This window comes from Petaurus breviceps, unplaced genomic scaffold (genome assembly GCF_028583685.1).
Source record: "Petaurus breviceps papuanus isolate PSGF00001 unplaced genomic scaffold, PetGlider_PUasm1.0 90823, whole genome shotgun sequence".
NCBI lineage: Eukaryota > Metazoa > Chordata > Mammalia > Diprotodontia > Petauridae > Petaurus > Petaurus breviceps.
Window position 1 is genome coordinate 1,072,365 of NW_027187352.1, and position 24,304 is coordinate 1,096,668.

General features: G+C 49.0%; 1 protein-coding gene across 7 annotated transcripts in view; it reads right to left on the reverse strand.

The window, feature by feature from the left end:
- ARAP1 (ArfGAP with RhoGAP domain, ankyrin repeat and PH domain 1) overlaps positions 1–24,304 on the reverse strand; it is a 119,375-nt gene that overhangs the window by 40,851 nt on the left and 54,220 nt on the right. For 4 of the 7 annotated variants that reach the window (XM_069070800.1, XM_069070796.1, XM_069070803.1 and 1 more), the window contains 11 exons: positions 10,578–10,723; positions 8,775–8,848; positions 7,763–7,869; positions 7,414–7,563; positions 6,805–6,898; positions 6,003–6,123; positions 5,445–5,647; positions 5,123–5,229; positions 4,332–4,531; positions 1,659–1,744; positions 584–766 (listed from right to left, as the gene is read on the reverse strand). In XM_069070800.1, coding sequence (XP_068926901.1) covers positions 584–766; positions 1,659–1,744; positions 4,332–4,531; positions 5,123–5,229; positions 5,445–5,647; positions 6,003–6,123; positions 6,805–6,898; positions 7,414–7,563; positions 7,763–7,869; positions 8,775–8,848; positions 10,578–10,723 — 1,471 coding nt within the window. Of the gene's footprint in view, positions 1–583; positions 767–1,658; positions 1,745–4,331; positions 4,532–5,122; positions 5,230–5,444; positions 5,648–6,002; positions 6,124–6,804; positions 6,899–7,413; positions 7,564–7,762; positions 7,870–8,774; positions 8,849–10,577; positions 10,724–19,095; positions 19,400–24,304 lie in introns of those variants that run through there. The other 3 variants (XM_069070801.1, XM_069070799.1, XM_069070802.1) reach the window with 3 other exon arrangements.

Genomic DNA, 24,304 nt, shown 5'->3' on the forward strand with positions numbered 1-24,304 from the left:
AAGACTTTTGGGACAGCCCACATCAGCGGGTGATGATGGTGGAGAATGGGGCACTGGGTGAGGACGGCCTGCACTTCAGACATGTATCTGGACAAGTCAGTGAACCTCTCTGTGACTCGGTTTCTTCATATGTAAAATGAGGGGGTTGGATTAAGGTCGCTGCTAGCTTAAAACTCATCATCATCATCATCATCATCACTAGTATTTATTATATTCTAGGAGAAAAAAAGGATGAGACTAGAGAGAAGCATGTCAGGGTAGAGAGAAGGGGGTGAGGGGTGGGGAATAGGGTACCCCATCCAGAGAGACAAAAGGATTCAAGGAAAGTTCAGTGAGGGGGTGGGGGCCTCATGAGGACATCAATGCTAATAACCTGGGACATGGCCACCTCCTGAGCGTCCTCTGCACCCTGGAACCTCAAATCCCAAGCCCTAGTCCACAAGTAGGGTACCCAGAAGTCTCTAGCACCTCCAACAGTCCAGGGGTGGCACAGTTGGTGGTTGCAGGGATAGCTCAAAGGTACAAGGCAGGCTGCTCAGCTGTCTTAAGGATGCCACCCCCCAGAGCACACACTCAGGCTGACCTTATCAAGCTCTTCTTGCTTGCCGAAGAAACGATGGTAACGGCGGTACTTGCCCTCACGGTACTTGGCTTCCAGGTGGTGCCGTCGGTCCCCAGGGCTGCTGTTGGGGTGCAATGCTTCACTAGGGGGGACGTTGGCTGCCCAGAACCTCTTCCCAGCCTCATTCCCCAGATGATGGAAGAGCTGAGAATACAGAATTGGGGGTAAGGAAGGTCAGGAACTAGCACTAACAGCATCAGTACCCCTTCCTGACATTCCATGTCCCTCTCTCCAAAAAGAGAAACCGAGGCAAAGAGCCTGGAAAGGGCTAGCTTAAATCAGCACTTAAACTTCCTTTGTCCGAGCCTGGACCCTGTGCTCAGCCCTTTGGGCAAAAACAGATCAGTATTCAAGAATTGGACAGATGGGCAGACATTTAAAAAGCAAATAACCAGATGGACAGGTGTTCAAATAAAAGACAGATATTTAGAGAGGATAGATGGGTATCTACTTAGGAAACAGATTTTTCGGAAAGGAACAGACAAACAAATGCACAGACATTTAGGGAGTAAATAGAATGGAGAAAGGAGTATTTAGGGAGTGGAGAGACATCAAGGGAACAGAAAGACAGACATTTATCAGGAAGGGGAGGGAAAAGGGAGCTTCCAGCTGCCAGCTCCACCCCGCCCAACATCTGGAACATAACATTCCTGAGGTTCTCAAAGCTTGGGTGGGGGGTGGGGAGCATCTGTCTGTCTCCTGATGAGGAGGGCGGGATTTTGGAAACAAGCCCTCTACCCCAGCTCCCCAACCCAAGATACACCCCAGTGATTTCCAGCCAAATATTCCTGTCTGGGCCCAAGAGGGTCACTCTTGGGGGCTGGCCAGGGAGGGGGCTTCCTCTGTTGCTGGAGTCTCCAGGCTCAGCTGCCTCTTGGACTGGACTTTCTTTGATCTTGGAGCAAGAAGGGGCGGCGATGGCCGGGGCGGGGGGGGAGGCGGGGAGGTGTAGAATTGAGTGTAGTCAAGAGTCCATCCCCCTGTTGCAAAAACAGAAAGTTCTGGGGAAAGGAAAGGGAGAGAATGATGTCTTCACCTCAATCAGATCCTCTGTCCACACCTTCCGGTCCATCTTCAAGCTCCGAACCTTGGAGACAGAAGGCCCCAGCCATCGATGCTCCCCTGGGACGGAGAGATACAGGGGTGTCAAGTGCCACAGCTGATCAGGTATGGAACCTTCCCCTTTCACATGCTTCCCTCCCCTCAAGTAGTCACCTTTCTCATATCCTGCCCTTGACCCAGGTAGGAGACACATACATGGGCAAGAGGTAGATTGGGGGAACGGGGGGAATCTGGACAGAGAAATAGGGGAAGGAAGAAGGTGAGCAAGGGAGAAAAGCAGTGTGATTGGGACGGCTAGGTAGCACAGTGAATAGAGTACCGGCCCTGGAGTCAGGAGGACCTGAGTTCAAATGTGGCCTCAGACGCTTAACACAAAACTAGCCATGTGACCTTGGGCAAGTCACTTAACCCCAACTGCCCTGCCTTCCCCCCTCCAAAAAAGCAAAAAAAAAAAAGAAAGAAAGAAAAGCAGTGTGATCCAATGGAGTGAGCTCTGACCTAGGAGTCAACACATCTGGGTTCTAGTCAAGAAAGGTCATTTTCAACTGGACAGAAAAAAAAACTTCCCAGCAATCGGTCTTGTTTTTTTCCCCTGCAGCATCCCCTCCCTCCTCACCTCCCTATTTCTGTGGAGGGCACCATCATTCTTTCAGTCACAACTATGTCCACAAATGTGATTTTCCACTCTTTGTCAAGTCTCTTAGATGCCAAATTAACCCATCTCACATCCATCCTCTTCTCTCCATTTACAAAACCATTACCCTAGCTAGGACTGGCCCTCATCACCTCTCACCCACACTATTACAAAACCTCCTAGCTGGTCTCCCTGTCTCAAATCTCTCCCCACACGCCAAGCTATCTTCCACACAGCTGCCAAAGGGAATTTCCTTAAATACAGATCTGATCACGTCACTCCCCAGCTCAAAAAGCTGCAGTGGCTCCCTATGGTCTTTGAAATCAAAAACAATCCGATGGGGCGGCTAGGTGGTGCAGTGAATAGAGCACTGGCCCTGAAGTCAGGAGGACCTGAGTTCAAATCTGACCTCAGACACTGGACACACTTACTAGCCGTGTGACTTTGGGCAAGTCACTTAACCTCAAGTGCCCTTCAAAAAAAAAAAAAGAGAGAGAAAGAGATAAAAAACAATCCTCTATTTAGCATTTAAAGCTCTTCCATCTGATTCTAAACTACCTGGGCTAACTGCATGTTATTCTCCACCCCTCTCCCCATTCATTCTACATACAAAATGACTCTTTCCCATATAAGACATTCTTTCTCCCATTTTCATGCTTTTGCACAGGATGCCTCATGCCTGATAGACCTCCCCCTATCATCTCCAACTTCTGGAATCCCTAACTCCCTTCCAGGCCCAGTCCAAGTGCTGATGCCTACAAGATTTCTTGACTTCCCGAGACGATGTCATTATCATATATATATATATATATATATATATGTTTCATTTACTTATTTGGGAACATGTTGCACCCCTTCTGATGTCAATGAGGTCCCAGTGGCTAGGTGCTAGCACACTGGCTGCCCTATAGAAGCTAGAAGGACCTTAGAGGTAATTAGTCCAACGCTTTCATTTTACCTATGAAGAAACCAAGGCCCAGGGAGGTTCTGTGATTTGTGCAGACTCACATATCTAATATGTGTCTGGGGTGCAGGCCTTCCTCACTCGAACCCATGCCCCATTCTCTTAACCAGGTTTCCTCTCTTAGGATCCCTGGATCCTTCAGGGCTCTCTGCTCATGGATACCCCCCACAAGAAGCCATTTGGGCTCTTCCATTGGGAAGCATCTGGTCACCAGTAGCTTTTTCACCTCAGCACCTGCATTGAAATTACTTTATACTTAACTGGCTGATATAATCTCCTAGTAGACTGAAGGCATATCGTGGGCAGCGACATGCTTGACTCTGTATCCCAGTGCCCAGCATAGCACCTGGCACAGAGGTAATATTTGTAATAGATGTTCAATAAATTGAATTGAATCAAACGTTGCAGAGAGAAAGTCCTACTCAAGTAGGAATCGGAACACACAATCATTAAGCTAGGCACTGGGAATGCAAAGACAAAAATTGGACTCACTGGCCTCTGCGCTTCCTTCCAGACCTAAGACTCTGGGGGCTTGTGTTCCATTAAGACCTTCTGGTCTTTTTCACAAGCACTTCCATCTAGCCATATCTCCTTGCTATACTCAGTCTGGCATTGAGGCTCTATACCATTTGGTATTTTTATTTCACAGAACCCTCTTCATAAAGTCTATATTCTAACCAAACTCATCCTCTCCCACACACAGTCTCATGCCTACTCTGGGCATTTCCTCTTTCTTCTGACTCACTGAATCATATAAGAAGAATCCCCGTCATTCCCAGAACACTTGCCTCACAACAACCTTCAGTGACAGACATTGTGATATCATTATTCCCATTTAATGATAAAGAAACTGCAGCCCACAGCAGGGTAGCAAATTACCCAAAGTCACACTGCTGGTAAACATCAGACTCCCAGGTCTCTTGACTCCGAAGTCCAGAGTTCTTCCCCCTGAATTCTGCCACCTTTTCAAGGCTGTCCTTCTTCAGGATGCTGCCCCAAGAGCACGCCCACCTCCCATGTTTGTAGTGGGATGGCTAAGAGTCACATACCTGCACATTTCTTGCAGATCACAAGGCAGAGGTTGATGGAGGCCCAGTCTGGATGGGGGGCCCCACAGTCTGCACAGAGTCTGTTAGGGGCATCAGCCCAGATCTGCTCAGCTATATCCATGGTGGACAGGGCCTCTGCAATGGCACCCTGCATGGCCTCCAGCCACTCTGCCTTCTCCGACTCTGACTCAGCTGAGAAACTAGAGGGATAAGGGTGATGAGCAAGGCTTGAGGGAGATAATGGAGGGCACATCTGGACGGGGGGGGCCTGTGCCCATGGTGAGGAAAGGTAAGTGGCACAAGGGTGGCGGAAGGGAAAGGCAAAGGGGAGGGGTCATCTGGAAAGGCTGGAAGAGGTGACAAACAAAGAATGGAGGAAGTAAGACACCAGGCTTGTTCAACATCAGAATGGACAGGGGTGGTACAGCTGGATGGCCTGGGCATTGGAAAAGTTGGTCATTCCAGGTGGGAGAGGAGCCAAGTAGCCGCGGATGGAGGAGGTGAGACAGTCGGGTTATTCAAGATGATGGGATAAAACTGAAGGAGACAAATGGCCTGATAAAGGAAGATGTGGAGGGTAAGGCTGTCTAAAGAATAAGGGGCTGGATTGGGGTAGAGGAGTCATCTGAGGACTGAGGTGGTGAGAGGGACGAGGATGGAGGAGGTGGGAGCAGCCCAAGACTTGGGTGAGAAGAGGAGCCTAAAAATGGGGGGCAGGGGGCAGGAGGGGGACAGGAATGAGAAAAGCAAGTGGTTTAGGGACAGCAGAGCTGGGAGTCAGAGGAGCTCACCTGAAGATCCGATAAGGAGTGGTGAGATCAAAGCTTCTCCGATCTGAGTCTTTCACATTGCCCACACTCATATCAATGAAAGTGATGCCTATACCCATCTGGTATTCCTGGGAAGAAGATTAGGCTAGAATTAGAGTTCCAAGACAGCATATGGAGGGAAGGGGGTGAGGATTGGGCTGACAGGAGGGGACAAAGATTCGGGGGGGGATGAGGATGCTGGGGGGATGGGAGGAAGCAATGAGGTTAGAGTGAAGCGGGGATTCTGGCCCCGTTCCCCTGCTCCCCTGGCTCCACTGGGCTCTTCCTCAGGACTCATGCCCACCTCCAAGTTCTTATACAGCAGCACCTTGTCACCAGTCACTACCACATAGAGCTTGCTCTTCACCCCTCGAAGCTCCAGGCTGCCAGCTTGGTCCGGGATTCCAGGGCAGTGAGGTTCCAGGGGGCTGATCTTTGAGAGTCGGGCCCGGGCCCGCTGCTCCTCCATGGCCTGCTGAAGGGCCTGCATCCAGTCCTTCCTCTCGGCTACATGGGGCAAGGGGAGGGGAAGATCCAGTTCTGAGGTCCCAGGCTCACCTCCTCTCCTTTTACCTCAGCTCTTTCCTTGCCTGATCAACAATCACTTCTTGCAAGGAACCCCTACTGAGTTAACCCCCAGCTCTAATGAGGTCTTCATTCTCCACCCCTTAAATTTCCCATGCTCCTTCAGCTCAGTTTTGATGCCCATGTTGTGGATGTGGGGTCTGTGTCCCCTTCAGCCTGGGAAAGGACAGCAGCAAGACAGTGCTAGGAACAGGGCTGTGCCTCCTTCATAGCTTGGGGGGAGCACTTTTACTGACTCTCAATGTCCCTTCCTCGGCTCTCCTTTACCCCCCCTCACCATCACTCTCAGCCCGGAAGACAAAGGTGCGGTTGTGTGTGATGACTTCAAACTTCTGGTCGCTGATGCCAGAAACTCGAGAGATGGAGGAGACAGGGATGAAACGCTTGGAATAAGCATCCTAGAGTATCAGGGGGGAGGGAGATGGAAGAGGAGAAGAGCCACCCAAGGGGGGAATCACTCAGAGATCTAGCTCCCGAAGGCCCAACCCTCCAGAGCTCCCCCAGCTGGCTTCTTTCTTTATCCCTTCCTTCTCTGCAGGGCTAATGAAGGAACTGGGCCTTGGTATGGGCACAGGCTCAATCTGGAGGTAAGGTTAGGCCTTATTCCAGGGTCAAGATCAGGTTTCAGTGAGTGACCAGAATAGGATGGGATAGGGTTAGGAACAAGCACTGTATAGTGCCTACTATGTGCCAGGCACTGGGCTAAGTGCTTTTTACAAATATGATCTCATTTGATCCTTACAACAGATGGGAGGTAGGGTAGGGCTGGGTAGTATTGTCTCCATTTTACAGTTGAGGAAACTTAGGCAAACAGAGGTGAAGTGACTTGCCCAGGGTCACACAGCTAGGAAATGTCTAAGGCTGGATTTGGACTCAGAACATCCTGCCTCCAGTCCTAGCACACTATCCATGGAGCCACCAGCTACCCTGGGTTCAATGTTCTTCTGGGGGCCAAGATTAGGGCTCAGTGTGAAGATACAATTGGATCCCAGTCCAGTGCCTGGGTCAAGACTCAGTGTGGGGTCAGGGCTGTCAGGGGCCAGGGTCAAGGCTCAGTTCAGAATCTCCTGGAGTCTCACCTTGTCACTGTCAAAATACCGCAGGTAATCTGAGTCCAGCCTGACCCATCGCTTCTGATAGATGTAAGATCTGGCACTGTAGGATATGTGGGGCCTTAGGAGAAGATAGTCATAGGCAGTCAGGCTTCCAGGGTCTACCGCTCCATGGTTAGGTACCCACAGACAGCTTTCAAGGGATAGAGACCTGCACTGGGAGGACCTAGGAGGGCTGCACTGCCATCCACCTGGAGAGGTGGGTGGCCTTCAACTGAAGAAGAGATCCCAAGGTTGTGGGGGGCAGAAGGAATGACAAGAGGCAAGATGAGACAGCACATCTAGACTCTGAGGCAAATGGAAGGTCAGGATGGGAAGGACTGCAGGGGAAGGTGGGGGAGGGGATCTTCCTAGAGGCAGGGGACTAGGGCAGATGACCACAAAGCCCTTCCCTGCTATATGCCCCAAAGCCCATGAAAGAGAGATCTCTAAGCACCATAGGAAATTTCTAAACCCTACTGATGGGAGATCTTAAAGCCAGAGTTAATGAACAGAGCACATTCTCCAAACAGTATGAACAAGGGGATCATGGGTGGGGCATGGGGGAGCAGGAGAGACTGTAGGGTCATCACTCACCCCTGAGGTGGGTTCTTGTCCAGCCAGCCAACCTTGATGATGGGTGTGGAAGGAGTTGAGGTCCAGGGCGGCCCCTCCATAGGATCTGGGGGGAGCTCTGGGGCTGGGGTGTTGCTTGGGGATCTCAAACCAACATCATCCCATACGCCACTGGGGAAAGCATAGGGACAGGGTAGGTAAGTAGCAATCGAAGGAGGAGACCCCAGGGAAGGGGGGTCAGAAGGAGAGGTGGGTATTTTCAGGAGCCCCTGATGGACACTGGAGGGATACTGAAGAAGGCAGTCAGGAGGAGGCCACTCCCCTAGGAAGGAACAGGAAGAACCCAGGGAAGGAGGATCTTGGCTCCTACTTGGGGATGTCCTCATAGTAGTGGGAATCCTCCGCAAGCTCGTCACCTTCACTCAGCAGACTGGCCACGCTCACAGTCCTTGGGACATCTTGCAGGGATGGCTCCTCCTGCCCCCCACAAAAGACCCCTGATCAGTCTCTTCCCCTCTCAGGCTCCCCCCACCCCTCTACCTGGCCCCCCAATCCTAAAAAGAGCCAAGGTCAATTTCACACTTTCTCTACATGACCTTGCCCATCATCCCCCACCCACCACACTCACATAAACACAGATACAAACTGGCACATGTATACCCACAGAGTTCAGTGTCCCTGGCATTACTCCCCACCCCCACTGGCAGCTGAGCTTAGATAGGAATTGGGAAGCCCTGATCCCTGGCCTCTACCATCCATCCCCAGGGGATCTAAGGAGAGGAAGGCCCTGTCCTGTTCAGACTGCCAAGTGGCCTTGGGCTGACCAGGACAGGCTCCTTCAGGCTTCCCAGTCTCTCCTGAAGGATGAGGGGGTGAGTGAGGAGGCACAAGGCACAGTCCAGTTTGCAGCTTTCACATCTCCCACATTTACTATGCTTCATCTTCCACTTCCCCCAACCAGACTGTGAGCTCCAAGATGGCAGGGACTGTATTTTACATCTAAATTTTGGATCTTCCCCAGATCCTGGCAGAAGGCGCTACATATGACAATCAAGTCTTAGATTTTTGCTATATATTGTCCTGTAGCTACCCTGCCCTGTGGACCCAGGGACCCCTCCTCTATGCCACCCTCCATCCTCTGCCACCTAACGTCATGCTAAGAGCTGGAGACACTCAACCCTCCCACCTTTTTCTCAGGCCTCCCACCCTGTGGGTTGGGCAAATAGATGAGAGAGACAGCTTTCCTGGTGGAGATAGACAGGCAAACACGTGGCCCCACACAGACAAAAAAGACAGAAAGATGGCCTCATTAGAACACAGACATTCGGTCTTCATGGCGACAGATGCCTGTTGGCCACCCAAGCCCACCCCATAGTCCCCACCTTGTTGACCATCACTGGGGTGGGGCTTGGGGCTGGTGGCCCTTCTTCAGGAAGCTCATCATAGTCCGAATCGTCTGTGGAAGAAGCACAAGAGGTAAGCCTGGAGGGCAGGGGCACCCAGTACACAGCAAGGGGCTCCTATCCTCCAGGCCTAGCTGAATTAGCTCCCTCACCCAGGGAACAGATGCCACAGAAACAGTTCAAGGACCTTCTAAGTCATCTAGGAAACTCAGGGTTGATCTAAGCACTGTTTTGAGGAGTAGCAGGGGAGGGGCCAGAATTACTGATGCCAGAAAAATAGCAGCTACACACTAGTGAAAAGAGCACTGATTTAGGGTCAAAGGGCCTGGGTTCGAATTCATACTCTGCTACTTCCTAGCTCAAACTTTAAGAAAAGTCACTTCTCTTTGGGCCTGAGTTTCCTTCTCTATAAAATGAAGGAACTGGACAAGGTGCTTTCTAAAATCCTCTCTACGCTCTAACTCCTACGATGCTAGGAAATGTCTCCATTGCCCTAAGCTGTCCTCATCCTGCCCTTTTTGCATGAAGGTGGAGTGGGGCAGGAAATGCTATTTATAACAGGCAGTGTAAGAGAAAAAGAGGGTGTTCAGCCCACTCCTGGCGTCATCACAGCCAGCAGCATCCTGTTAGGAGTAAGTGAGGGAAGGGGCGAGGAGGCCATGGACTCAAGGAGAGAAGAACACACCATCACAGTAGAACAGTCAGTGCCACTGGAATGGGGACACCATGGGTGGGGCCAGGGGCTAAGGTCATCTAGTGACCACTGGTGGAAGAACTGATGAGAACATTTACAAGGACAAGAGCTTGTCCAGACATGAACCAGAATGGAGAGGGAGCTAGACCTCGGACCAGATGAGGTTTGGATAAAAGAGATCGAGGTTTTAGTCTGGAGAAGAGGAGACTTGAGATGGAACACGACAGTCATTTGAAGGACTGTTCCACAGAAAGAGACACAGGCAAATTCTCTTTGGCCCTAGAGGATACTCAGAATAATGTGGGGAAACCACAGGGAGGGAAATTCCTTAATATCGGTTTGTCCTACCATAGAATGGGCTGCCCTAGGAGGGTATATGATCCCTGTCACTGAAACGGCTTAGAGGGTGAGGATGGGGTGGGGGAGCTTACAAGGGGATGGGTTTCTGCTCCCAGGACTGAAAGGTTGCCCAGAACAGAGGAACACCTTTAAATTTGACAGTCAAAGAAGATACGATGGGAGAAAACATCCCTCAGCTAGAACTCAGGGAATGATTGTCCAGACCTCCTAGCCAGGCCATGACAGAAGGCAGACCCAATGGAAACCAGGTAGAGGGACTAACGGAAAATAAGCTTCTGGCTAGTGGAATCAGACTAGCCAGGAAGCCAAATGGAAACCAGGCAGTGAGCCGAAAAGAAATCTGACTGTAGGTCTAGAGTTGTAACATTCATGCAAATTTTGAAGCTAAGGGAGAGGCAATGTTGAGCTCGGTGCCAATTTTCTATCCTTAGTGTCTTCTCTGACAAAGTTCAAGAAGAAAAATAGCCCCAGGCTAAGTTTGCCCCGTCTCCCCCCGTGGGGTGTCTCCAGATATTGAAAGACTCCAGGAGAAACCTGCAAGAAAACTGCAAAGAAGCTAATTGGGGAGAATTCTTCAAGGCTAAGGGATACTCCAAATACACATTTCCTTAAAGTGCATCTAGCTCTTTCCTAGGTCTCCACACCATACCAATGGAAAGCAGTCAAGGACAATCACTGCACCCTGAGAAACAATGATTATTAGGAATTCAGAGAAACATTAGACTCACCAAACTCAGGCAGGAGGCGGGAGGGCTTCGGGGGGATTTCTGGGGCGCTGAGGGGAAGTGGAGGGGGGTGGGAGGGAATCTGGGAGACAGGGGACAAAGGTGCATCAAGCTCAGACGCCGGTGACTTCTCCTCTTCTGTGGGGAGGCTATAGGAGAAAAAGATACTATGGGCCAAATGAACTCATGGAGACTCTGCTTTGTACCATGATCCTTGAACCTCCAAGGATGTCTCAGAACAATAGGACAGTGCTGGAAGAAGGGTAGTCCTGCCCATCTGCCTATCCCCATGGGAATCTCCTTGCTGGCCCCACACTGCCACCTCTGCCATCTAGTGTCCTTCTTAGTCTCTGCCTCCTTTCCCTCAGCTCTGATGCAAGGCTCAGGCTCCTCTGCTACTGCCTGGACCACTGTGGCAACTCCCCACACAGAGATCGGGGAGACTGAGGAACACAGACACACGCAGTAACTAGAAGATAAAGAGCCGGGAAGAAACTTTGTTGTTGCTGTACAGTTGTTTCAGTCATGTCTGACTCTTCATGACCTCATTTGGGGTTTTCGTGGCCAAAATACTAGTGGTTTGCCATTTCCTTCTTCAGTTAATTTTACAGATATGGAAACTGAGGCAAACTGGTTGAAGTGACTTGCCCAGGGTCACACAGCTAGTGACTCCATGACCCATATTCTATCCACCACACTACCAGGAAGGAAATTTAGAGAATATCTATTCTGATTCCCACATTCATTTACTAAGTGTTTATTCTATGCCAGGCACTCTGTGCTAGGCCTAGCACAGCGAATGTGTTGATGACATGAAAATGAAACAGTCCCTGTCCTCAAGTAGCTTACGTTCTATAGGAGGGGAACAATGTATAGATGGAAAAGCAAAGCAAATCATACTTGAAATAGACACAAAGTGATACAGTACAAAGTAACCTCGAAGTAGGCTAGCACCATCAATTGGGAGATCAAGACCCGCTTCCTGTAGGCAGTGATTCCTGAGTTAAATTTCAAAGACAGCCAGGGGATTCTACAAGCAAGAGGCTACTAAGCCTTAGAACAGAGTCTAGTACATAGCTGGTGCAGTAGATAGAGTGCCGGTCCTGGAGTCAGGAAACCATGAGTTATCTGGCCTTGGAACTTATAGCTATATGACCCTGGGCAAGTCACTTAACCCTGCCTGTTTCAGTTTCTCATCTAGGCTAAGGCAATAATCTCCTAATTGGTGTCCACCCTCCACACCAACTGCCAAAATCATCTTTCTAAGATATCAGCCTGACCTTGTTACTCCTCTCCTCAAAAAACCTTTGGTAGCTCCCTATTACCCCACAGGATAAAATATAAAATCCTTAGACTCCTCTTCCTCCTGTCTTTCCCACAGTGACCCTGGACTTAGAAGAATGTACTCAAGGGTCATCAAGCACATGTGAATTTGCTGACAGGCCACTGAGACCCGACTCCAGCCCCAGGGAAGTACTGCAACAGAAGCAGAGGGAAACAAAGCAAGAATGAATCAAGACTGTCTGTCATCACCATGAGGTTCTCTCAGGCAAGCTCACGGAACCCTGGGCTTCTGAGGAACACACTGTGAAAACTACTCTGGTTTTTCCCAGATGCTCCGGCAGCTAGCATGGAAAAAACCTTGAATAAGAATTCTAATATTGGCCCTGCCACCACTGGCTCTCCTCAGCCCCCTCATCAAGCCCCCTCTCTTCAAATCTCCCTGTCCTTCAAGGCCCAGCTCCAGTCTCACCAGAAAACATCTCTGATCACCCCAACTCCAGTCCTACCCTCCTTGGGGAAGCCTTGGCCAACTGCCTTCCCGTCAGCAAAGACTTGCTGACTGAGAGATGGAGAAAGGGGAAACAGAGACAGCTCATCACTTAGCATGATTTCCTTAAGGGAAAATTACAGATATGAAACCTATCTACAATCTCAGCCCATCCTGGCTTGTTCCAGCCTGTTATCTGCCCTCTATCTCCTCGGGGTGCAGAAATGAAGTGGCCATTGAGCTTCTCCCTGGCTTATCTCCTGGGGGCTTTCCTGGGCTCTGGGTGAAAGGTGTGAGGGAGGTGGATGACAAAGTCCTGTCTCCATTCAGTGGAGTTTTCAAAAGCAACTTTTACTAGGAAGTTGGGGGAAGGAAGCACAGAATGCCATAGCTAGAAGGGACCTGGAGACCTCACAGGCCAATCTTCCTGAGGAAGAAACAGACTGAGAGTGAAAAAGGCCACTACCCAAGGCTCCACATGGACTTAGTGGCTAAGGAAGAACTAGTCCAAGCCACGGCCAAGCAACACTACCACCTTAGACAAGTCGCCATCCAGCCACTGCTTGAAGACTTCCAATGACAGAGAATTACTATCCCCAAAAGTCTCATTCCACTTTTAAATAGTTCTTATTTTTAATAATAAGAATCTCTGCTCATATGGAGCAGAGATCTCCTCCCCTACAACTTCCTCCCATTAGTTACTTGTGGCTCTGCCTTCTGGGCCCTTCCATGAGACAGACTTACAGATCACTTGGAGATCGCTATCATGTCCCCCCTAAGGCTTCTCTGCAACAGGCCAGACAGCCCCTGTTCCTTCAGATGATCTTGGGTACAGTGTCTCACTTCCTCCTTCCTGTGGTTGCCCTGCTCTGGAAATGAGCCAACATCCAAATACAGAGGCCACCACTGGACCAGCCGAGTTCTGTACCCAGGCCAGGCTTGCCTGGGATGGATGTTAGCTCATCTTCCTGGCTCAGCCTAAGGGAGGCTGGGGCTGATGGCATAATAATGTGAATAATAAATATCAGAGAGAGGTAGTATCTCATGGGGAAGAGAAAGCCAGTCTCAGCACCAGGAAAACCTGGGTTCAAGTCCTGCCTCCGATACAAGTTGGTCATGCGACTCTGTCACTTAACCCCTCTGTGTTCTAGGCAACTCTCTAAGACTCTAAGTTGCCGAGAACATGATAGTAGAGGGAGTTTCCACACTGGGAACTTCCTATAAGAATGAAATAATAGGTCTAGTTCTTTCCCCTAACTAGCAGAGCTCCTATGCCTGGGGTACTCTTTGGAAGAGTGGGAATGACTGACTGAATTTTACAAAAGAGGAAACTGAAGCATAGAAAGGGACATAGGATCATGAATCTAGACCTGAAAGGGGCTTTGAAAGAAACCTGCTCATCTGTAGATGAGGACACTTATGCTCAGAGAGGTTAAGGAGCTTCCCCAAGGTCACACAGGGATCAGACATTGAATTTGAACCCAGGTTATGTGATTTGTGAGCCAGGGCTCTTTTTCCTGCTCCTGGGTCATACAGTTGGGAAGTGTTAGAATGCAGGCTAGACCTTAGATCTCTTCTCATGACATGCACTGAGGAATCTGCTGGCCCTCTGACAAGTAACTTCCTGTTCTCCTTTGGGGTGGCCCCGTCGCCCCGGCTAGTTTGTTTGGGGGTGATGTCATCAGCCCGCCGAGCCCCCACAGTGACCCAGAAGCCCTGCAGAATCTTACACTTGCAGTTTAAAAGGTTCTGCTACTTGGGGGCACCACCTTGCCCTAAACGTCGACTTAGGTTCCAGTGGCCCCTTCCCAGAAAACTCTCCTGTCCTTTTTCAAAGGTTGTCCACCCTGTTGAAGCCCTTGCCTTCCCACTCTGAAAGGAGGGTTCTGGCTTTCTAATGGGCAGGTACTCTGCCCAGTAACTGACCCGGTCTTTCTTGGCCCAGATAACCACTTCTTCCTACCTACCCAGAACTTATGGGATAGCTTAGACCTCAGGAACCCCTAAGGATGTAACCTTCCCAAATTGTGGAAGCTCCCATGGTTTTCTAACAGGTCTTCCCTCCTATAATCTCCCTCAACTTCAAGTCATCTTTCATATACTTTCAAAATTATATTCCTAACATACAGGCATGACCACATCACTCTGACCTTCAACTGTTCCCTAATGACAAAGTCAAGTTCAAAAGCCTCCACTTGGCATTCAAATGCCTCTACAACATGGCATCCCCGACCACTGCAATATCTATGTTCCTTTCTCCAACCTTTATGCTCCAGTTCAACTAGACCTTTTGCCCCCCGAACCCACATGCTAACAAACACTTGCGCATTTGTTCAGGCTGTTGCCTATGCTAGGAATGCCTTCCCTTCCCCTCTTCACCAAGTGAATTCATACTCACCATTTAACTCTTCACTTCCAGGCAGCTTGTCCCCTCTGGCCTAACAGAGCAATTGTTTGAACCTCTCTAATTCAATTATTTAATTGTATGTATCAAAGCTATCTGTGTCTATTTTCTCCCCATCTAAGACCTTGCACTCCCTAAAGACAGAAGAATACCTCATCTAGACTCAGTATTTCTCCCAAAGCCCAGCACTGAGCCCTGCATGCAGAGGAAGTATGCTAAGTGATCCTTTGTCTTCCCTCCTCACCACTCAACAGAAATTAGTCTTCCCAAAGTCACCAATGACATCTTCATCATCAAGTCGAATGGCCTTTTCTCATTCTTTATTTTCTTGACTTTTCCGTGCCACTGGATTCCTCACTCCAACAGGACACATTCTCATTCCTTTCTAGCCTTGCTGCTCATTACTCTTCACCACTCTCTGCAGGTTCACCCAATCAGACTATCCTTACTGATTCCTACATATGATTACCCATCTCCCATCTTCATGCCTTTGCAATGGCTGTCCCCATGCTTGGAATGCTCTCCCTCTTCACCTCTTGAGAATCCCTTGTTTCCTTCAAATCCTCCAACGGTCACCTTTTACATGAAACTTTTCTCTTTTCTTAACTGGTCCCCCTTCAGTCTCCCTATCATTCTCCAATTCATCTTTCACACGGCTGCCAAATAATGTTCCTAAGGCAGAGGCAGAGGCAGAGGCATAAGATCTGCCCATGTCACCATCCTGCTTCAGAATCCTTCAGTGGCTCCTTTATTACCTACATAATAAAATACAAGCTCATTAGCTCGGCATTCAAGGTCCTCTCTAATCTGACTCCATTTTCCCTTTCCAGCCTCATTTCATAGCAAACTGGATGATGGAATTACACAAGCCATCTACTATGTCCAGGTGACCACACCTGCCATTGCGGATGCCTGGAATGCACTCCTTCCTCATCTCTACCAGTTGAAGGATCTCTTCCTTCAGGAGTCAGCTCAGGACCCACCTTCCCTCAGGAACCTTCCCAAGTCTACCCCACCTTCTTCACCTTTCCTCCAGGCACAGATGAAAAATGATCTCTTCCTCCTCAAATTTTCCTAGGCTATTTTGTCTGGATTTCTCCTTTACACTCATCACATATGCCACCTTGTACAAGCCTATCAGACTGTGAGCACCTTCCTGAGGGCAGCATTTATGCTGCTATCCTTGTAATCTCTTTGCCAAGCAGGGGGCCTTATATGTAACAGATAGCTTTACCTGATAGACATCTCTGCTCTAAAATATCTCCGTAAGGGTTTGTAACATGACACCTCTTGGTTCCCACACAACCCCTGTAGCAGGACACCATGCAGTGTGCCAACTCTGACAGCAGAGATCAGACTGGGGGAGCTATCCCCACGGCAAGCCATCAGCCTCAGCAAGGGGGAAGACTCATAGGGTCAGCCTTTACTCCTGAAGCCAGATGTCTTCAGTCCAGGACCCAGGGCAAAGCTTCCTGAGAAGTCTCATGATTCACAGGGGGCTGGCCAAATATCCCATCATTCATGCATTCATCTAGAGCTCATGACAATGATGTTCAAACTCCTAGACAGACAAGCCCTGACCTGGACTGCCCTGGTGGCTACAGTTAGGAGTGGAGGTAATAAAAGGAGATGGCATTTTGAGAATGCTTTAAGATTTACAAAGCACTTTACATGTTATCATTATTTCATTTCATTTCACATTGTTATTCACAACAACCAAGTGAAGCAGATTTTGTTATTTCCATTTTACAGATGAGAAAATTGAGGCTCAGACAAGGTCACATGGGTAGTATCTGAACTCAATCATTCCTCACTCCGAGTCCAGTACTCTATCTATAGTAACAAATAGCGGCTGAGGAGGAGAGGAAGCCCCAAACATCTGACAGGTTTTCTTGGGGCCTGTCCCCCAGATCTCATTTATGCCCTAGCCCAGTGCACCCTACTTCCTCAATCCTAGTCTTCCTCTTCCACTGTCTCTACTTTTCTATCTGAGCACTAGCCTGCTTCCTCTGAGCTTGGTCTGAACCAACCCCAGCCCTTCCCCAGCATCACAAGACCCCAGAGGTCATTAGGTTCATGACATCCTACAGAAACTAGGCTTCCTCTTGGTGCCCAGGCCCTAGCTCCAACCCCAGCCTCTCATGCCTATGTCTTGCTGCATTAAAGCAAAGTTTCAGAGAGGCCCATTCCAAGCTGGGTGATCCTGGGAAAGTCACTCCATCGCGCTATGGAAAATGGGAGGTGGGAATAAGAATTCTAACTATACCAGCTACTGCATAGGATTGCTATGAGCCTCAAATAAAGATCATTTCGTTTATATAAGCATTTATTAAGCCCCTACTCTGTAAAGCAGACAAGGTACATAAAGCATTTTATACACTTCACCATGTCATAGAAATATCACACAATTCTATCAGCCTCCTCCTATCTCTCCTCTGCCGTATACAGAGAAAAAGAGGTAGAGAGATACTGACACTCAAAGACGAAGAGAAAGAGGAGAAAAAACAGAAGCGAAGAAAGATAGAGACACTGGTCTCCTCCCCTCCCTCTCCTCTGGGCCCCACTCCTTCCCCATCTTAGCTCAGACCTCAGTTTCTCCTCTCTTAAAGACAGCAGTAGCCCCCTCAATGAGCTTTCTATAGGTGGAATCAAGGTTACCTTTCTACAAGTCATTTCTGACCACATCAGTCATGTCAGGAACCTGCCAAAGCCTCAATTCCTCAGTGCTGTTATTGGATCCTGCCTTCAATCTCCCTTCTCTCCCAGTTCCCAGGTACACACACTCATTATTCCAGCCGGCCACTTCACCATCCTCTCCCGACATAAGCCAAGCTCATTCCAACAACTGTGTCCTTTGCTCACTTGCTCTTCATATGTGCTCTTTGAACTCCCATCCACATCATCCTCATCCTTCGAGGCACAGCTCAAGCTTCTCTGGCCCCCAGAAGTCAGCCTCTAGGAATAGCTCCCAAGTGATCCTGGGGGTGGGGAGGAGTTCCTGTGGAGATCCCCTCGGGAGTCTGAACCCCTTTCACCAGGCACTTTCATTAATCAATCTGCACTGACCATTCATGCCCTCATTCACAACCAGAGCTACCCAAAGTGGGATGGGCTGCTCTAGAAGGGTCACTGGAAGCCTCCAAACATAGCCTGGATGAGCTCTTGTCAGAGGTGTTTGAGAAGGGATTTCTGACCAGTTAGATTCCCTCTGATGTCCCTCCCAGGTCCAAGTGTATATATGACAAGTGTGGAGAAACTTTAGCCTTGGATCCCATCAGAAAAACTCTGGCCCTAGCATATGTAACTCCCCGCTTTGTTATTTTCTGACCCAGGTATTCCTAGTACCCAGACGTTGAATTAATCAGTTTCAAAGTCCCAGGCTGGGGGGAACAAATCTAGTCATACTTTTCCAATGTCATCCTAGCTACCAGCCCCTGAGAAAGGTTGTGGGGGAAGGAGGCAGCTGCATGGAACCATATCTGCCCTGATAAAGCTACATACAGCCCCTGGAGTTCAGAGGGTGATGCTCCCAAGTGATCTTTGGAGGAAATTCCTCAGGAGCTCAGGAACTATAGCCTGGGAGTCAGGGACCCCCTGGCCTGGGTCCATTTTCCTGGAAAAGGGTGGGGTGGGGAAAGAGAAGAAGGGAAAAGAGAAATAATTCATTCTCCCCTTCCTATACTAGCTGCCTCCATGTTAAGCTAGCTTTTCCCAGAGAACAGGAAGAGAAGGATAAACACCACCAGAGATAGTGTTATAGAGACACAAACTTAGAGAGAATCAGGAAGGGGCATGGGAGGGGAGAAGGAAAGTAGGGGAGGAAAGAAAGAGGGACAGAGAGAAGAAGAGACAAGAGAAGGAAAGAAAATAGTAGGAAAGGGAAGAAGGTATAGAGGGGGGGAAAGGAAGAAAGGAAGGAAAGGGGGACAGAGAGAGAGAGAAAGGGGAGGAAAAAGAAAAGAGAGGGAGAGAGACAGATGGAGAAGCAAAAGGAAAGAATAAGGAAGAAAGAATCCTCTCAATGAGAGAGACAGAGACTTGAAGAAAGATAGAAGAGATGTAAAGAAAAGAGAAAGTAAGAGTAAGGAAGGCAGAATGAAAAGTGAGAGATGGTAAAAGAGATAGAGAAAAGAGAAAAAAAAAGAGAGAAGAAAATTCTGAGGTCAAGAAAGAATTGACTAGAGGAGAAGAAGAGAATGCAAATGAAATGAGAGTCCCTGAGAGCCAGGAGACCTGAGGAACAAGAACCACGCTGAGCCCCTGTGGCTGATGCCTTCCCAGACTCCCCAGAATGCTCTGTTGGAGGACTTGGCCCAAAGTGACTGACTGACAGCACCCCCGCTCACCCTCAAGACGTGTCCTCTTCGTCCTCTTTCTTTCTCTGGCCAGCTGTGGCTAACAGAATTTGTGAAGTGTGCATGGGTTTGTGTGGGTGCTTTTCTGCAGTGTGTTGTCTATCTGTGTGTGTCTGTGGGGCTGTTCTGTGTGTCTGCGTGTTTAGATTAGTGGGTGCTCAAGGCTGAGGTTTCTAGTATGTAAGTGTGAATGTCCATCTGTTTTCTGTGTGTGTATAGGTACCCCTGTGTTTGTGTGTCTCTATGCCCGTCCAATGCTCCGCCTGCTTCCTGCTCCCCGCCTCTCCCCCTCCACCACTTGATACTTCCTGAAAACATGATCCCACAAAGAGAAAATGAAAAAAGTCACCCAGAATCCCCTGGGGCAGATACTTCCTCCCCAGCCCCCCCAGACTGCAGGCCCCCCAAAATCCTTCATTCCTTCACTCCCCTCCGCAATCATGTGCCATCCTCTATTGCCACAGCTGGCCAGAATAGAAGGCGAGAGGCTGGGGATGTCCGCCTTTCCCCCAGCTCAGTTCTGAGGCTTTGAGAGGGACTCTCCCTTGAAGAGACCCAAAACCTTCTCCAGAGCTTCCCTAGCAACAAGTGACCATCTACTTGGGGACCTGGGATTGGCTAGGGCAGGACGAGGCTTTCCAACGGAATTGGGAGGACATTTAGAGCTCTGAGAACATCTAGGCTAATTCCCTATCTTTATAGAGGGAGAAAACGAAACTCAAGAGTAAGGAAATGCCTAAGTAAAAGCAGAAGCCAGTTCTCCAAGCTCCCCAGCCCAGGAGCTCTCCACCATGTCACAGAATTCTGTGTCCCCATGTGACCTCTGCCCTCCTCCCAGAACGGTCCTGGCTGACCAGGAGGGAGACCAGGGATTGGCTGGGCCAAAGGTGGTCCCAGGAAAGGAGGAGCAGCTCTCCAGGATCTGCATGGGGAGGCTCCATTGAGTGGAAAGAGCATCCCAGCTCTCCCCAGACACACTATAAGATCTTGGGCTAGACCTTTCCATGTCTGAGCCTCAGTTTCCTTCTTTGTAAAAATGAGGGTCTCTAAGGTCCTGACTATTCTGTCAGACATTCTGCAGGAATGTATAGTTCTATATCCCTAGAAATACATCCACACACACACACACTGAGCAGACAGAAATACCTGAAGCTAGATGGGTCCCTGACCCCAGGTCACCATCAGGCTGAGCTCTGAGCCTGGGGATACCTGAGGCTCCTGGCCCAAGGTGTTATCCCAAGTTTACTTCAGCACTTATTGTCAAAACAAACACACACAGATGGACACATATGCAAGCACAGATGGGCAAACAGTGAAACACAGATGGAGAACGACCCTCCTCTTCTCCACACTTCCCCCCACAGAGAACAGGCAGACACACACACACAGATTTTCATGAGCTGCCTTAACCGTGACCTCACAGCCAGTGAAGTCAGAGCTGGCAGGAACTTCAGAGGGCATCTCAACCAGCCTTTACTGAGATCATCAGTCCCAGCTATAACCTACCCTACACCCCACAAGTGGCCACCAACCCTCTACATGAAGACATCTAGGGACAGAAGGCTCCCTTCCTACTGATGTAGCCCACTGTAGTACTGGATGGCCCTGGATGTTGGGAAGAGGAAGGAAGGGAGGAAGGGAGGAAGGGAGGAAGGGAGGAAAGGAGGAAGGGAGGAAGGGAGGAAGGGAGGGAGGGAGGGAAGGAGGGAGGGAGGGAGGACATACTTATTTAAGCAACTACTATGTGCCAGACAATATTCTAAGCACTTTACAAATATGATCTCACTTGATCTTTGCAACAGCCTAGGAAGACAGATGCTATTATTATCCCCATTTTACAGTTGGGGAAACAAACTGAAGTATATAGAAGCAAAATGACCTGCCCAGGGTCACATCGTCAGTGAGTGTCCTCCGAGGCCTGGTCTGAACCAAGGCTCTCTGATTGCAGGCTCCGAGCTCCAGTCATCTGGCCACATGACTCTCCCAGATCCAAGGCAATGCTGAGGGCTCAGGGCTGTCCCTTTGGCCTTGCCCTCTTTCTGAGCTCCACACCTGCATTCCCAGCTCCATAGGGATGTCCCAATGGCACCTCAAATTCAACACATCCAAACTGAGCCCATTAACCTCCTCCCTAAACCTGGATCCCCTTCTGACCACTCATCTAGGTTTCCTTGTTTACAACCTTGTGGTTAAGTTATAGTGGATAAAGAAAGGAAAGCCCGAGTTCTAATCCTGTCTCAAGCACTTATTGCCTGTGGAACCCTGGGCAAGGCAGCTAGGTGGTGTAGTGGATAGAGAGCCCAGCCTAAAGTCAGGGAGAGTCATCTTCCTGAGATTAAATCTGGCCTCAGACACTCACTAGCTGTGTGACCCTGGGCAAGTCACTTCACCCTGCTTGCCTCAATTTCCTCACCTGTAAAATGAGTTGAAGAAGGACATGGCCAACCACTCGGTGTCTTTACCAAGAAAACCACACACGGGGTCATGAAGAGTCAGATGTGACTGAAAATGGCTGAACAACAGCAAACCCTGGGCAAGTCCCAGAACCTTGCTCAGACTCTGTAAAGAGAACTTTGTTCCTCTGTAAAATGGCAGTACTAAGAGCACCTACTTCAGAGTTGTCATCAGGATCAAAGGAAACAAAGTATATCAAGAGCTTTATAGACCTTAATATGAGCTATCATCACCATTACGATTATTCTCCTTTTGGACAAGGTGGAGAGAGGTGGCTGGGTGACAGTACAGGTAGAGATGGGTGCATTTCCAGGTGAGTGGCCAGGCTCAGACCCTAGGATCATAGCATTAGAGCTAGAATGGACCAGGGAGGTCACTGAGTCTGACTCTCTCCCTTTACAGATGAGGAAACTTGGAAGGAGGTCTCCAGTGGAATGCCTCAAGGATCTGCGTTTTGCACTACTTAGTTTAATATTTACATCTGTGATTTGGAGAAAGGCAGATTTAATGAGCATGTCATGGGAGGGACCTTTGAGACTGCCTAGTCCAACCCTCTCATTTTACAGACAAGGAAAGCAAGGTGCAGGAAATTGAAGGTCACCCAGTCATAAAGGCATTAAGTGGTGTTGGCTTGAGCGTAGGTCCTCTGACTCCAGGGTCAAAAGTCTTTCACAAAAATAGCCTATAAGAGTATGGTCAACAACAGAATGTGTGAAAAGCTCTGGGGGTGGGTGTGCCACCAGTGGACCTTAGCCGCCAAAAAAAGGCAATTCAATCCAGCTAAGTTAGGAAAGGGAGCAAAAATGTCCAGGAGGAAGTGTCAGGCCCACTGTTCTCCCACATAACAAACACCATTTCAACAAGTGATCTTCTCACTCCATCCCAGGCCAATTGTGGACACCTCTAATTGCTGGTGGGGTTTAATTTACATTACTACCTCTCTGCTCCTAGTTCTGCCCTGAGTCAATCCAATCCCTCTTCCAACATGGTGGCCTTTCAAGAACTTCAAAGACAACTCATCTCTCCCCCAAAGTTTTTTATTCAAGCTAGACATCCCCAATGCTTTCAAATGCCATGGCTTCCAATCCCCTTCCTATTGTGGTCTGCCTCCTTTGAGTCCACAACAGGTTGTCAATGTCCATGCCAAAATGGGGCAACCACAACTAAACAACATCATCCCAACTGGGTCTGAGAACAGAAGGACAATCACCCTGCCATCCTCCCTTATCGTCTGTTTAACTGATGACCACAAACATCCACTGCTGTGCCATGATCCAACCTACATTTCTCTGCCTAATCCACAGGATAAGGACATAGTCATAGGATTTAAAGCCAGAAAGAGAATCTGGAGATCATTCAAGACAATGATCTCATTTTACAGATGAAAAAAATGGAGCACACCACCCCCCCTCCAAAAAAAGGAAGTGACCTGCCCAAGATCACACAGATGATAAGTGGAGGCACCAGGATTTCTGGTCAGACCACACAGGCAGCATTGTGTTCTGTTCTGGGAGAAACAACTTAAGGACGTTGACAGGTTGGAATAGGTCCAGAGGAGGGAACTGGAGATTACATATGGGAAGATTGGCCTGGCTTAAAGAACTGGGCACATTTAGCCTAGCGAAGCGAGGATGTGGGGGTGGGGGAGACAGAGTTGGCAGTGGCACTCAAGGCCTGTCACATAGAAGAGGGATATGGCTTGTGTGCTTGGACTTAGAAGGCAGAAATAGAAGCAATGGGTGGAAACTGAAAAGGAGAAGACTTAAGGCACAACATGAAGAAAAGCTTCCTACGAAGCAGAGCCATGCAGGGGAGGAAAGGGCAGCCTTGGGGCTTTTCAGGCCTTAGAGTGGAAGGTGAAAAACCATGAGCCAGGGATGTCATCAGGGAATCCCTGATGAGGTCAGGCTGACCAAGGGACCTCTGAAGTCCCCCCAGGCACAGTGTCTCCAAGGCTTCCCCCTCGTCCTTCCCCTCCCTCTCTTGGGATCATGGTGCTAGAGTTGGAGAGGACCTGAGGGTCAAGTCAAGCCAAGTCAAAGCAACGAGCATTTATAAAGGGCCAACTGCATTCCAGGCCTTGTGCTAAAAACATTATAAATATTATTCTCATCTCATCCTTACGACAACCTTGGGAGGTAGGTGTTACTATCCTCCCCACTTTACAGCTGAGGAAACTGAGGCAGACAGAGCTGAAGTCACTTTCCTATGTTCACACAGCTAATAAGTGTCTAAGGCTGAATCTGAACTCAGGACTTTCTGACTCCAAGCCAATTCTTACCATTGCACCACCAGCTGCCTTATTAAAGAATTCCTTTGATTATGCCTCCCTAATCAGCCTGTGCCTTCCTTTAAAGCTCTTTTCAGCTGCTGAATGCCTCCATTTCCTTTAAAGCTCAACCATCCTTCTCCATGAAGCCTCTTTATGCCCCTCCCCGCCACCGTGAACCTCAACAGTAATTAGTTTGCACATTTGTGCTGCACTTACCTAACCTAATATTAGGTTATCTGTGTCCTACCAGTCCTCAAGCTCCATGAGGACAGGGACTAAGCCTCATCCAACCTTTCATCTCCCCCAGCTCAGGGCTCTGCAAACAGTAGGTGCTTCATTAATATCTGTAAAGTGAATTGTCATGGTCTAACGTAGTCTGTTTCTCTCTCCATGTTTTCATCCTTACTACTAGGTTATACATTCTACAAGCCAGAAACTGGGCCTCATCTAAATTGTATCTTCCCTAGTATCAAG